General features: G+C 42.4%; 1 protein-coding gene across 1 annotated transcript in view; it reads right to left on the bottom strand.

The window, feature by feature from the left end:
* itgb8 (integrin, beta 8) overlaps nt 1-13609 on the bottom strand; it is an 80202-nt gene that overhangs the window by 29029 nt on the left and 37564 nt on the right. Inside the window, exon 9 of the mRNA XM_080207146.1 lies at nt 5463-5597. Within this exon, the coding sequence (XP_080063272.1) occupies nt 5463-5597 (135 nt within the window). The remainder of the gene's footprint in view (nt 1-5462; nt 5598-13609) is intronic.

Below are 13609 nucleotides of genomic sequence, written 5' to 3' on the forward strand. Positions count from 1 at the left end.
TTGGTTTATTCAAGACTTATTTTTCCTTACATCTACTCAAGCTCTAATATGGCAAGTAAGAAGCATGTGTGCCACACATCCACCATATTTCACACAGACCGAGGCATCCTTTACCCACACCTAAAGCAGGCATCAGGTGAAGGGGCCAACACCCGTTTTTGAAGTCCCCTCTCCAAGACTGCCCTGCCTTGAGACTGGCCACGACACCACCAGCTGCAATCAGCTTAATCAGCCCAAGGGATCAACTACAACAAAGGATGCAACTACTTGAAATAGGATCCTGGAGCTACAGGGCTCCTACTGATCTTATATAAAAGAGGTCAATTGTTAATTTTGATTTCCCATCCCATGGTCAGCAGTCCTGACCCCACCCATCACTAGTCTTCATTCTCTGCTCCCAACACAGAATTATCTGATCACAGAATGATTAACACTGCCTGATATCCAATCCTGGGATCCACAACCTAAGCTCCATCTTGATCAAGATACCTCTGCCGATGCACCATCCATGTCTTCCCTCCCAACTCAGGACCCTGGCCCCAATACAAAATCATTCCTTCTTCCTGATCCCCAAACCAGGTCCCATCTAATCCTAATCCCTCCCCTGCTTATCCACAATCCAAGCACCAATCCCAATTCCTGACCAAGGCTTCCATTTCACCCGTTGACAAGAACACTGCAAAGAAGCCTGCGGTCCACTAGCTGGGAAGCCAGAGCCCTCATCTCTCAATCATTACGAGGTACAAATTATACTTTCTAGGCCAGCATCTTCAACATTCTAGCACTCATCCAGCACTTCACTAAAGTGTCAGCCTAGATTACATATTCAAGTGCTTGAAATGGGGGTGAATCCACAACCTCCTGAAGTCAAGAGAGTTGCCATTGAACCAAGACTGACACACAACAGAATTAAATATTGGAAAGGATGTGAACACTTTGAACTGCTTATGGACATATCCAGCACCATTGTACCTGGCAGAATATCTAAAGCAGGTTTGAAACTTGCAATAATAACTCGAGGACATAATATTCCATAATACATTGGAGAATATAAATCCACTTTGTCAATAATTGAAGTAACAAAATATCAATAATTTTTACAATGCCACCATTATTAATTATTAAGCTTCCACTGAAAATCAAGGGTCACATGATTAATTCAGCACACACATTGTCATGGAAAATATATATTGGGAAATCTTTCTACAAGCTGCTTAAAGCTAAATTTGCTTTGATTTGAACTCAATTAGGGATTTAAACATTCTGTGCTGATTTCTGCAACTATTCACAAATAAATAAATAAAAATCTCAATTACCTCCAGTAATCGCAACACAATTGGATTCTGCAATTTTGGGGTTTATACTAAAGGCAATTTCTGGAACAAGTGCATAATCTTACTGAGCCTGAGCAATCTTCATTTTCAGGCCTCATGTGAATAGCATCAGTGAGCAACTTGTGCATTTGGAGCCGCTCACCAATCAGAAAAGAAGGTAAATCTGTGCCAGTCCATATATGTTGGAGGACCAGGGGAAAGCAATCGAGAGGCCTGCAGAAAATGTCACATTTGAAGAGTTGACTTTAGGGGTGTCAAGAAGAGCATTAGAGACTTGTGGGAAAGCCAACCTATGCCAAGGAACAACTGCCTGTGTGGCACACACTCCACAAGTTTGTTCATCCAAACTGCACGGAAAGTCCATTTTCATCACACATCCTTATCTGTACTGGCTAATGAGAATTACTTGCAAGGCTCTGGTGAAAGCCTGGGATGTCATTTCATTTCAACCTGCCAAAATTGATAATCTGGATGCTGGTGGAAATAGGCTAAAAAAGGTGTCACTGTCAGTCATTTACCACTGATAAAAATTAACTCTTCAGAAACGCATCCTGAAGCACTGTTGGTAGCTTAGCATAAGATAATCTTTAATTGGCCTTAAATTTTCTAGGACTCTGAATCTGAATGTAACAAGACCCTTGTGTAAATTGGGGACCAATCCAAGATACAAACAATGTTAATCCCATTCAGGTCACACACACAACATTTTTTATCTCCATGGGATTTTGTCATTTTTTATAAAATGGAGTAATTGGATTTCATACTAGCGGATGTCAAACAAATTTAAGAAACTCAATTATTCCAATTAACAAAATACTAAATTTGCAACAATAAATATGCATTTGTCAAACAGGAACTTGCATAACTCAGAATATGCCACCATAGTGTTCAATTTCTGAGAGTGCATTTAGGTTGCAGTTCTTCCCACAGGCGTGGTCTCACTTGTCCTATTCCTTCGTTCAACATCATGGTAGTAGGCTCCAGACATATCTACACACTTTATTGGGTGCAAACTTCTGAGGGAGGACAATCCAGTGTTGTTACAGCATTGTATTGGTCGCAGCATCTTAAAGGGCACAGTCTCTGTGATCAGGAAGATGGTAATATTTTGGGGACATATTCAGTACATCAAGTATCAATGATCAGTTACACATGTGGAATCCTGCCACATGGTAAAATTGGACAACTCTCTCTTGCTGAAGAACAATAGTTATAAGGAAATGAACAACCTGGTTTAAGAAAACAATGGAAGTGGTTAGTTTGGTTCAGTTATGTACAGCTCATTGATAGCAAATGACAGATATCCCCGATACAATTCGAGGGTACAATAATGCCTAAACATTTAAGTCTGTGGTTAGTCACTGCTTTGCCCAATACATTGCTCTGACGGCGATTCTCCAAGTCTGAGGCAAGCACTTAGTCATGATGTGGATATGCCGGCGTTGGACTGGGGTAAACACAGTAAAAAGTCTGACAACACCGGGTTTATGTCCAACCGATTTATTTGATAGTAAACTCACTAGCTTTCGGGGTTAGTCCCTTTCACCTGACGAAGGGACTAACCCCAAAAGCTACTGGAGTTTACTATCAAATAAATAGGTTGGACATAAACCTAGTGTTGTCAGACATTTTACTGTGCAAGCACTTAGTCCATCGCAAATGCTACTTGCTAAGGCAAATGTCGGCTTCTCACACAATGCTGAATGTTTAGGTTAGGAGTGCTTTGGGTAGTAAATGCAGATGTGTGGGTAACTGTTGGTAAAGTCCTGATGGAATCCCTGTAGGGTTCTTCCAAATTCCCTTCTTCTTCCTTTTCAAAAGTGAAGTGAAAGGAAATCCTTAAAGGAAACAACATTATTGTCTCAAAAGATTAATGCATCTAAATGGAGCAATTGGACTCAAGGTAAATCCTAAATAAAATTTAACAGAATCATCTTCAGCAATCAAACTGCACTTAAGGTAGTAACTGATGACTGTAGGCAGAACTTCTACCTGATTATGGCTGGGTGATAACCGGCAATGTGTCTTTTTTTGCCAGTAGGAATGGATTACTTTGAGGTGAGCCACAGGCAGAATAGGAGCACAATCCAACATTGCACCTCAATGCCCGATTTGAATCCAATGTGTTTTCAGCAGTTGGTCAGCAGCAGGCAGTGTGCACTGCCCATATCCTTGAGGGATGAAAGGCCATACACAACCATTCGGATATTTCAACAACAACTTGTACTTACATAATGCCTTTAATGCAATAAAATGTCACAAGGCACATTGCAGCTGCAGCATCAAATAAAATTTGACAGCGAGCCACATAAGAACACATTACGGCAAGTGACCAAAAGCTTGGTCAAAATGGTAGGTTTTAAGGACTAGGGAGAAAAAAGACAGACAAGAGATTTAGGGAAGGAACTCCAGAAGCCAAGCAGCTGAAGGTGTGGTCACAAAGGGCAAATCGATCAAAATTAAGGTTGCGCAAGAGGATAGAATTGGAGGAGTGCAGATAGTTAGAGGTTGTAGAGCTGGAGGAGATCATCAAGGGAGTGAGAGGAATTTGAAAGCACAGATGAGACTTTTAAAATTGAGGTGTTGCTTAAATAGGAGCAATGTAGCTTAGGAAGCAAGCGGGCCTCTTGCACACAAACTAAGAGCACAGGTTCAAATTCCAGTCAAGTTAACGTAAACACAACGTGGTGCTGAAGGAGTGCAAAGGTGAGATATTAAACCAAGATATATTGGAAGACTTTGAAGAAAAGCCAAGAGTAGTTCTTTAGCCAACACCCTCAAAAGCCTTATCTGTCCACTTACCTATGGCACGATTCTCTGCACCTGTTCACTTTGTGCATAAATCATGGCATGGCCGTTAGATCCTGCGAGAGGTTCAAAACGGGCCTTCTGAGCGTCATGTTCCTGGGCCCTCCCATTAAGTGGTGGGGGCAGATTGGCCTCTGTGTTCTGGGGATGGCGGGGGCAGACTGACCTCTGTGCTCCAGGGGTGGGGGTGTTCTTTTCCGTCTGGGGTCGTTACAGGGCCATTAACTTTACTTTGAGATCAGGAGTGTCCTGTCTCTGTGGATACTGCCTTTATCAGGCCTGCACCACAACAATGGCGCAAAACACGAACCCCTGTTTTTTTTTGACAAAACATCAGAAGATCTGGGATGAAAACCTGGCTGTGTTTCTGGGGGGAGTTTATAATTTTCCATGATAAATTCCACCCCAATTGCTCTTCCTCAGACCTTGCAGTTCAGAGGTTGGGTGCTTTATTCCCACACAAAGCGATTGCACATCTTGAGGTTTTGGTTCGTGCCACACAAGTGCGGCTTTCTTTATTAATGGAAGTAATATTCTACAACCTCACCTCAAGAGCTGTGACTACGTGGTTTGTGATATTTTTCATCACATTAAAACGAACTGACAAAATCACAAGCTACAAACACACAATTCCCTGAAATACACTTTTCGGCAAATACCATTTCCAGTGGGCAAGATAATGAAGTTATCCTTAAATTTAAAGCCAGAAATTAGTACTGGAATGTCTAGGGACAACTCTGAGAAATAAGCAAACCCTAATTAACTCTGCTGACAATGGGTGCAAAATAAAAATGCAGAAATGTTTAGTTCCTCTGGACAGTGTTTTTTTCCGCCTAATGTAAGCAATTGCATGAGCATAAAGATCTATAAAGTACAAGAAAATACGTATACCTGGGGTGGTATTTTTCAGCCAAGCGTGTCCCAAGTACCACGCCCCCAATCCACACCACCACCATCCTAGGTCAACAGACCTTTAAGCGGTCTGCCAGATTTTCCTTCCCACCTGTTAAGATTCCCGTGGTGGCAAAATTCTGCCCATGGTTTCTTACCAATTATATTTAAATCAAGACCTGTACAGAGCAGTAACAAATAAATTTGCCTTAATCTTCCTAATGTCCTGCAATTTAAATGTGAATAGCTGCTACAAATGGGAGAGGGAATTAGTATTAACCCGAGACAATGACTATTAAATCACTCGTTGACAAAGCATGCAATATCACTCTGGAAAGTATGGCATGTATTGTGTAACCCAAAGGAATATAAATCTAAATTAACAGTATGCAGCATTGTGTGGAGTTTCATGTTGAATACAATTCTTACTGTATCACTGGCTTTCACATTTTTGCATTTATTGTGGCCTGGATGTTCAGCCCCATCAGGACAGACTGCAGTAATGTTCACATAGACCCCATTGATAAGATTGTCCACCTGCAGTTCTACTTCAGAAAGCAGCGTCTGTATTAAAAAAAACAAAAAGAAAAATCACTCATTTACCCACTAACTGTAATTCTGCGGTTTTATCACTGTAAAACAAACCCAATGACTCAGCAAGCAAAAGCTTCATGGCACAAATAAATCCTTCTTCAAATGCAATACTGTTGTATTTAAAAGGAATCAGCACAAAAGATGAATGATGCACCACGTTTGTATTAATTGCTCAATACTTTCTGGAACTTCGTTCTCAGTATAAACCTTCAATGGCTTTTTGTGTTCAAAACAGGAAGTGGAAGGAATATTTCGTTAGTGTTTTTTCAAAAACAGTTCAGATAAGTTCCAAGTGGAACTCAGGGATAAATTTTAGTTCTTATCACTGATGGCAGGGAACATCACAGACTGGTGATACATATCAGAAATAAGGCAGATATCTTAATGCCCAGCAGGCAATGCACAACTCACCACAGATAAAAAATTAACAATCTAAATTATAGACAAAGCCAATGAATGAAAGAAACAAAATCATACATGAGGAAAACTAGCATGAGGCCCGTCTTCTCACAGCTTCCAAAGAAGCAAAAAAAAATGCTTGTGGCCAATTAAGGAAAAATCATGAAGAAATTCCTTTAACACTTTCAGGTGGGCACTTGCAACAGCCCTTTGTGTTTCTGCTTTGGTTATGTCAGCAACACAGACTAACATCTATATTCCATAAACATTTTTTTAAAGAATGTATCAATGACCAAGTAATCTGTCTTATTGCAACACTGATTGAGATAGATATTGTTTAGGATATCCCATGTTCTTCTTCAGAATAGTACCATGGGATCTTTTACATGCACTTCAGCAGCCAAAGGGGACCTCCATTTAACATCTTGCCCGAAAGTCAACACATCCAACAGCACAGTGCTCCCTCAGTACTATACTGGAGTGTCAGTCCTGATTTTATCTGCTCAATCTTGGGTAAGACTTGAACCTAAAACTTTGGCCAGAACTTTCCTGCCACCTCATGGCAGCAGGATCTTCCAGTCCCATCAACAACGCACCCCACCAAAGATCTCCTGGATGTAAGGGGTCCATTCAACAGGAAACTGTATTGACAATGACAGGACTGTAAGATGGTGGACCACCTCACAGTGGGATGCTCGATAAATCCCGCTCTATGTAGTTTAGAGACGAGTGTGTTATCAACTGAGCCACAGCTGACACTCACATGGTCCCTTAAACCTCTCCAGATCTTTCTTCCTCGCCACTTCCCTCTCACCCCATTCCTACTTGGTAATCTTGCACTTTGCTGTGTATTCATGATACCTTCTGACCTTCCATTCTCCAACCCAAAAGGATCTGTCCTTAGAAATGGTCTCAGCTTCACCCCTTTATGTCCCATTTCAATTAATCTGAACTCAGCACAGCATCAAGCTATTGCATCACTTTCGTTTCCACATCTTTAGATAGTGGTCTGCCAGTTTCCAGGCCTTTATGGAACTAACTGAATTGCCCTTTTAAAGAGGAACAATGGGCTGCATGATAATCTTCTGCGCTGTGTTATTCTAGCATTTAAAGAAGCACTCTACCGAGAAAAGGGAGAAGTGTCTTTATGAAATTTCACAGACTTTTCAATTGGATGGGAAGGTGTGGGCCTCATTTGGCACTCTGCTAAAATAAATATTTCTCCAATTTATCTAAATATCAGAACCATAAACACGCAAGTTTTTCAGAATTTTCCCCATTATATTCCTAGTGTTCACTGTCATAATGACTGGCATGTAATTAAATGAAGAATTTTGCATTGATACACACAAATTGAGAAAGCAGCATACTTTGCCGCCAAGTTTCAATAAAATATTCTGTTAAAACAGATGAATAATTGATGGGATATAAATAGTCTCAGGTGTGGAGAAAACCGTGTTAAAAATAGAACACAGATTAATTACCTGCTAAAACAGCTATGACCTATTTCACCCTCGTTCAAGTCACACAAAAACAGAAAGATCCAAAGACCATCCATTAAATTTGTTGTCAGACCTCATCATCAAATTAGTACAACGAGCAGTGTGCAATCATATTCATGTCTGTCTGGATCTGGCTGGGCACACAGCCCTATCCAGGTATTGGGGAGCCAATCAGCTGGGGTTGGTTAATTAAACACAGCTTTCAGCTACAGCTATACTTGCTAAAAACAACTTACTTTTTGGCTGCTTTGAAGGCCTAAAATGGGTAAAGTAGTTGCAGCTTATGGAAACACAAACTTTTGCTACTTCCCAACAATTTCTGGAATGGGATCAGGAGCCTCTCATCAGATGGGCTTCAGAATCACCCGATTAAAAAGTCCTTGCTGAATTGGACACATGCAAACCTGGCCCAGGCTGACTCAATGCTAAACTTGCCATCATTGGGCCTGTTTTATACTCAAAGATTGGGTGCAAATATTTTGAATTCACAGCCCATTCAGAAAGTGATATTTCTCCTGATTGCAAAATAAATACAAGGAGTGGCACTGTTTTTGCATCACTTTAATGCTCTTGCACCAATTTTATCTTGCTGCTGTTAAAATGCAGTTGCTAACCTGGGTATAACAAATGGATCAAGATCTGTGCTAATATTATGCAGAGAGGAATCTGGTATCAGTAGATTAAGCTTCTGAAAAATATCAGCAACAATTATTCTTCCTAATTTTCTAGCACAATGAGCTGAGGGAAATCTCGCTGCCAGGCATGCTTGGGATTCTCGCATGCCTGGCCACCGTGAGCGCGTCTCACAGGAGATGGAGTGAAAGGTGGGAAGAAAATCAGGACCTCCGGGAATCGTGCCCCCTGGGCATGGGCACCTTAGCAGTGCCACCCTGTGCCCATGGTACTGCCCAAGGGGCAAAGTGCCCATGCCCAGGGAGCACCTTGACACTGTCCACCATGCGTGGGGCAACGCCAAGGGGGTGATTGGTGTGGGTGGGGAGTCCCTCTGCCAGTATGCATTTGGGATTGGTTGGGCCAAGAGGGAGGCCAGCAATCTGCGTGGGTGAAGGTGTCAGCCTGTTGGGAGAGTCGGCAATGCAGGGAGTGGGGTTTGGCTGGAGATTGGCGTGGGGTCTGTCTGCTGGGTTGTCAGCACTGCCTGGGGAGGGGGTGGGCTGCAGAAGAGCTGGAAAATCGGGATGGGGCTAAATCAGGGCTGACAGGCTGCGAATGAGGTGGCCAGCAAATGGAAAGCTGACAGTTCAGGGCCACTGCGCACGTGCAGATGCCCACTGGTTTCAGCCTCCCAGGTGGAAATAGGCCCCGTCCTCTGAAATCTAATGGTGGCCTCTGCAGTTCACAGATTGCAGGAGATTCTAGTGTGAAGTCCCACTGAAAAAGCCAGCATAAATTACTCCAGTTGTCCCACAAATTCCACACTTCGAATTTTTTTTTTGGAGAGTTCTGGTACCTGTATTTATATTGGATAAAAGCAAATTACTGCAGATGCTGGAATCTGAAACCAAAAGAGCAAATGCTGGAAAATCTCAGCAGGTCTGGCAATGTCTGTAAGGAGAGAAAACTTCGACAAACTGTCATCTGGACTCAAAACATCAGCTCTCTTTTCTCCTTACAGAAGCTGCCAGACCTGCTGAGATTTTCCAGCATTTTATCATTTGGTTCCTACATTTATATTGTCTATTATCAGCCTCCCAAAACATCATTTAGCACTGTGCAACTAATTGATTACTTTTCAAGATAAATCATTGATCTATAGGTAAATAAGACAATGAAAATGTTCAAAAACAGACCATGAGACAATGAATCTTCAATGAATACATTCACAGATTCATTGATTTTTGTAAAGGAATGTAGATTAGAATTTTCATGGCTGTTCCATTCTACTTATATCCAAGCTGCTGGTGTTAGCAGGAGGAGTGGCTGCTAAGGGAATGCACCCATCAGAGGTCAGGGTCACCAAGGACTCCAGACCAAAGTTGAGTGAAAGCAGGATGGGGACCTTGGGGTGGGGGTCCCAGGAGAGGCATGGGACAGGGGCTTGGAGGCAAGTGGCTTTCAGAGGACATTGAGGGACTCAGCAACGGAACGGCAATCAGGAACAGAGTGTTTGAATATGAGGGACCTCCTGGGAGGCCACTGGCAAACCGGCCTTCCAAGGGAGCAGGAAAGCTGTGCAGACTCGATTTAATCTACAAATCACTAAATTGCAGCGGGCTCAGGGATAATGGGAATCAATTGCTTCATCAATGAACTTAATTGACATCTCACAGATAGTAGCTGTGAACCCCATCAACCCCTTCCACACTCTGACTTAACGTGGGAGCATTTAGCTGCCGTTGAGAGATTGAAGTGGGATATCTCCTCAAATGAGTGGGCAAGGCCACAACGTTTCCTGCTGCAACAGACTGCATCAAATCTAACTCAATAGTTCAGAAAGAAAAACACAAGATGTTACATGGAAAAGGAAAATTGCAATTAACTGAGCTCCTTCAGGTCACCAGCAAATGAGTCAAAATGCATATGAAAGTCGATTGGGAAACTTGAACAACACACCCTAACCTTGAACTGAGCTGCCATTTATGCTTAAAGTCTGGAAATTCAACCCAAACCCACTGCAAGCTTTGTTTAATCGGAATGGGTTCCAGGGCAGCCTGCTCTCAAGAGACAGGTCAACAATTACAGTAATTTAAACAAGTTAATTTAGCTGAATGCCTCAGGATTTAGGTTTAATGGCCGAGGGTCTGGTTTTCTCAAGATCAGGAAACTCAGCTGAGAAGGGAGCAGCAGGCTGGATTCAGCAGTATCTTTGTGGGCTTGGAGAAGCAGGAGCGCTTTCCCCTGCACACCTCTATCATTTCCCACCCCAAAATCTTACCTGTTTCATTGCCTCTTACCATGTGATTGGTTGATACCCTAGGTAGGGACATCTAGACTGATAGCATCTTCACCAGGACAGATTCCAAGCTGAACCTACATCTGTCTTTTTTATTCATTTGTGGGATATGGGCATTGCTGGCAGGGCCAGCATTTATTGCCCATTGCTAGTTGCCCTTGTATTGAGTGGCTTGCTAGGCCATTTCAGAGGGCAGTTGAGAGTCAACCATGTTGCTGTGGCTCTGGAGTCACATGTAGGCCAGACCAGATAAGGACGACAGATTTCCTTCCCTAACGTGATCCAGATGGGTTTTTCCAACAATTTACAATAGCTTCATGAATTCCATCATCAGCTGTGGTGGGATTCGAGCTCAAGTCTCTAGCGTATTAGCTGAGTTTCTGGATTAATAATGAAGCAATAATACCACGAGGCCAATACCTCCTCGTGCATGATAACCACACTAACCAATTTAAGTCAATTCCAGTGTAGAGTTTGAACCCTCAATATTCTAGGTTAAAAGTGAGACTATTGCCAAATAAATCAAGGTGAAAGGGACAAATTCAAATTGTTTTTGATAAATTTCCTCCATTTGTTGTTCGCCTTTTAGTTTTCAAATGTTCCAGGAAACAGGATTTAGACTATAGATCTTACTGATAGAGGAGACAGGAACCAGATTTTCAAAGTTTTGGAAGGCACTTTTCTTTTCCCCCAGTAAACTTGCAGATGAATCTACTGCCAATTATTTCATTCCTGTGTAATTGGAAAGATCCCATCACTGTAAACATCAGCCATATTGTTTTCTTCATTTGCTTCTACAATTTTATAACAGTCATAAAGACTTGCTATTCAGTTTGCTCAATAAGCTAGACACTTGGTATGAGAAGTATTTTGTTGTGTGCAACATCCGATTTTCAGCTCTGAGAATAATAGGTTTGTGATTCTTTCTGGACTGAGGAGCAGGGTTTCTGAAGTAGTTGGAATAGAAAAGACAATGGGTGCGATCTTACCGGCCGTTCACGCCACACTCCCACTGCGGCAAAGTCGGAGAATTTGGCGGCCAGCGAAATTGCCGTTCACTGCAGCGGGATGGGAAAATCCACGAAAACGGTGTCAAGATTCCGGACATTGTTCATGAAATTAGAAATCTGTTGTTAAACCCAGGTACTTTATTTCCAAAATTATTTAGACTGAAATAAGAAATGAGCAACTCTGATAACCCAAATGGCATTATCCCTAACATTTTATTTTCTGATGTCAACCAGGTAACTAATTTACAAACCTTCCAATTACTGAGGTAGGAAGTTCCTACCATGAGGTAACGGTACTGAAAATAAACAAACCACCACCAAGAATCTGAGTTACCTTCTGTTAAGCAAATTCTAGAAATAGAGAGGTCAACATCCTCTCTGTGGTACATAACATGCTTAGCTGCCCAAGTGCCGCCAGAGCTATGTCAGGTTCTATTAGGCCTCAAACCCCTTTGCCAAAATTATCCATTACATTAGAAAGCACAGAATTCTCTGCTTATATCTACACTACCCATTATCTCCTAAATTTCCAACAAGCACAATGAATTCATAGAATTCTTCATCACCATCCATTCAGCTGCTTCCCCCCTCCAACAAATCAAAACTTGCCCAAGACCTCAGTTTCCTCCACATTGCACAAAATGTGCACCTCTCACTTGTCTGTCTCTTCATTCGTTATTTCTGTGACTGCAGCCTCTTGTGCATCATCCCACTTTGGTTCCATCACTGGTAACTGTGCCTTCAGCTCACTGAGCTGCAAGCTCAAAGTAATCTTCCTAGATCCACTTCCTTCCTCACTGCCCAAGCTTTTACAATTCCCTCCCCCGCCTTGTCCAAATCCAACAAGCACTCACCCCTCCTCTTTGGACCTGACAGCCTGTCCCTGGAGACATCTTGGACTTACCTCAGGTGTCCGGGTCCATCATTGGACACCACTTCCTGCCCTCCCTGCAGCATGGCCTCCGCCCATGTTTGGCTCCGTGGGACTGCAGAGCTGACAGCAGCTCTACAAGGGAGCCTTCCTCCTGGAGGTACAGGGAAGTCCTGCTTCACAGTAATTAAAGTGCCATCATTCGAAACATTAAAGCATGATGAGAAAGCTAAGCAGAGATCACAATTTATGCTAAGGTGCAGGGAGCCCACCCTCAGCATAAAATCTAGCCCCATGTCTCTGAAGCAGCTTTGAATGTTTTCCTATCCATATACTGCAATTTATTAAATAGACAGTGGTTTTATTGAAAATTTACACAGTAAACCAGTATGTTATAAATAGCACAGCAGAATTATTCAAGGCCCTTACAATACAAAAAATGCACAGTATAATCTGTTATGATATGCAAACATTCCACCCACACACTAATGTACATGGCTCATGGCTGCAGAGAAATTGTGCACATTATAAAGGCCAACTGTATGAAGTTGCAATCCTGGCCTGAAGCCTCAGCTACTCAGCATTTGAGTATGCACATTCCATAATCATCCTCATATCTGAATTCCTAATAAGACTTACTGTAGGAAATGCAATTCTGCAAAATATAGTTTTTTTTTAATTCATTTATGGGACTTGGGCTTTGCTAGCTGGGCCAGCATTTATTGCTCATCTCTAACTGCTCTCCATTTCAGAGGACACCGGTGAATCAACCACATTGCTGTGGATCTGGAGTCATACGTAAGCCAGATCAGTTAAGGATGGCAGATTGCCTTCCCTAAAGGACATTAGTGAGTCAGTTGGGATATTATGAACATAAGAAATAGGAGCAGGAGTAGGCCATCTAGCCCTTCGAGCCTGCCTCGCCATTCAATAAGATCATGGCTGATCTGAAGTGGCTCAGTTCCACTTTCCCGCTTTCTCCCCATAACCCTTAATTCCCTTGCCTACCAAAAATCTATCAACCCCCGGCTTAAATATATTTAGCGAGGTAGCCTCCACCACTTCAACGGGTAGAGAATTCCAGAGATTCACCACCCTTTGAGTGAAGAAGTTCCTCCTCAACTCTGTTCTAAACTGCCCTCCCTTATCTTGAGGCTGTGCCCTCTAGTCCTGCTGTCCTTTCTGAGCGGGAAGAACCTCTCCACCTCTACCCTATCCATCCCTTTCATCATCTTATATGTCTCAATAAGATCCCCCCTCATCCTTCTAAACTCTAACGAGTACAA

This window comes from Carcharhinus amblyrhynchos, chromosome 2 (genome assembly GCF_965287045.1).
Source record: "Carcharhinus amblyrhynchos chromosome 2, sCarAmb.v2.hapA, whole genome shotgun sequence".
NCBI lineage: Eukaryota > Metazoa > Chordata > Chondrichthyes > Carcharhiniformes > Carcharhinidae > Carcharhinus > Carcharhinus amblyrhynchos.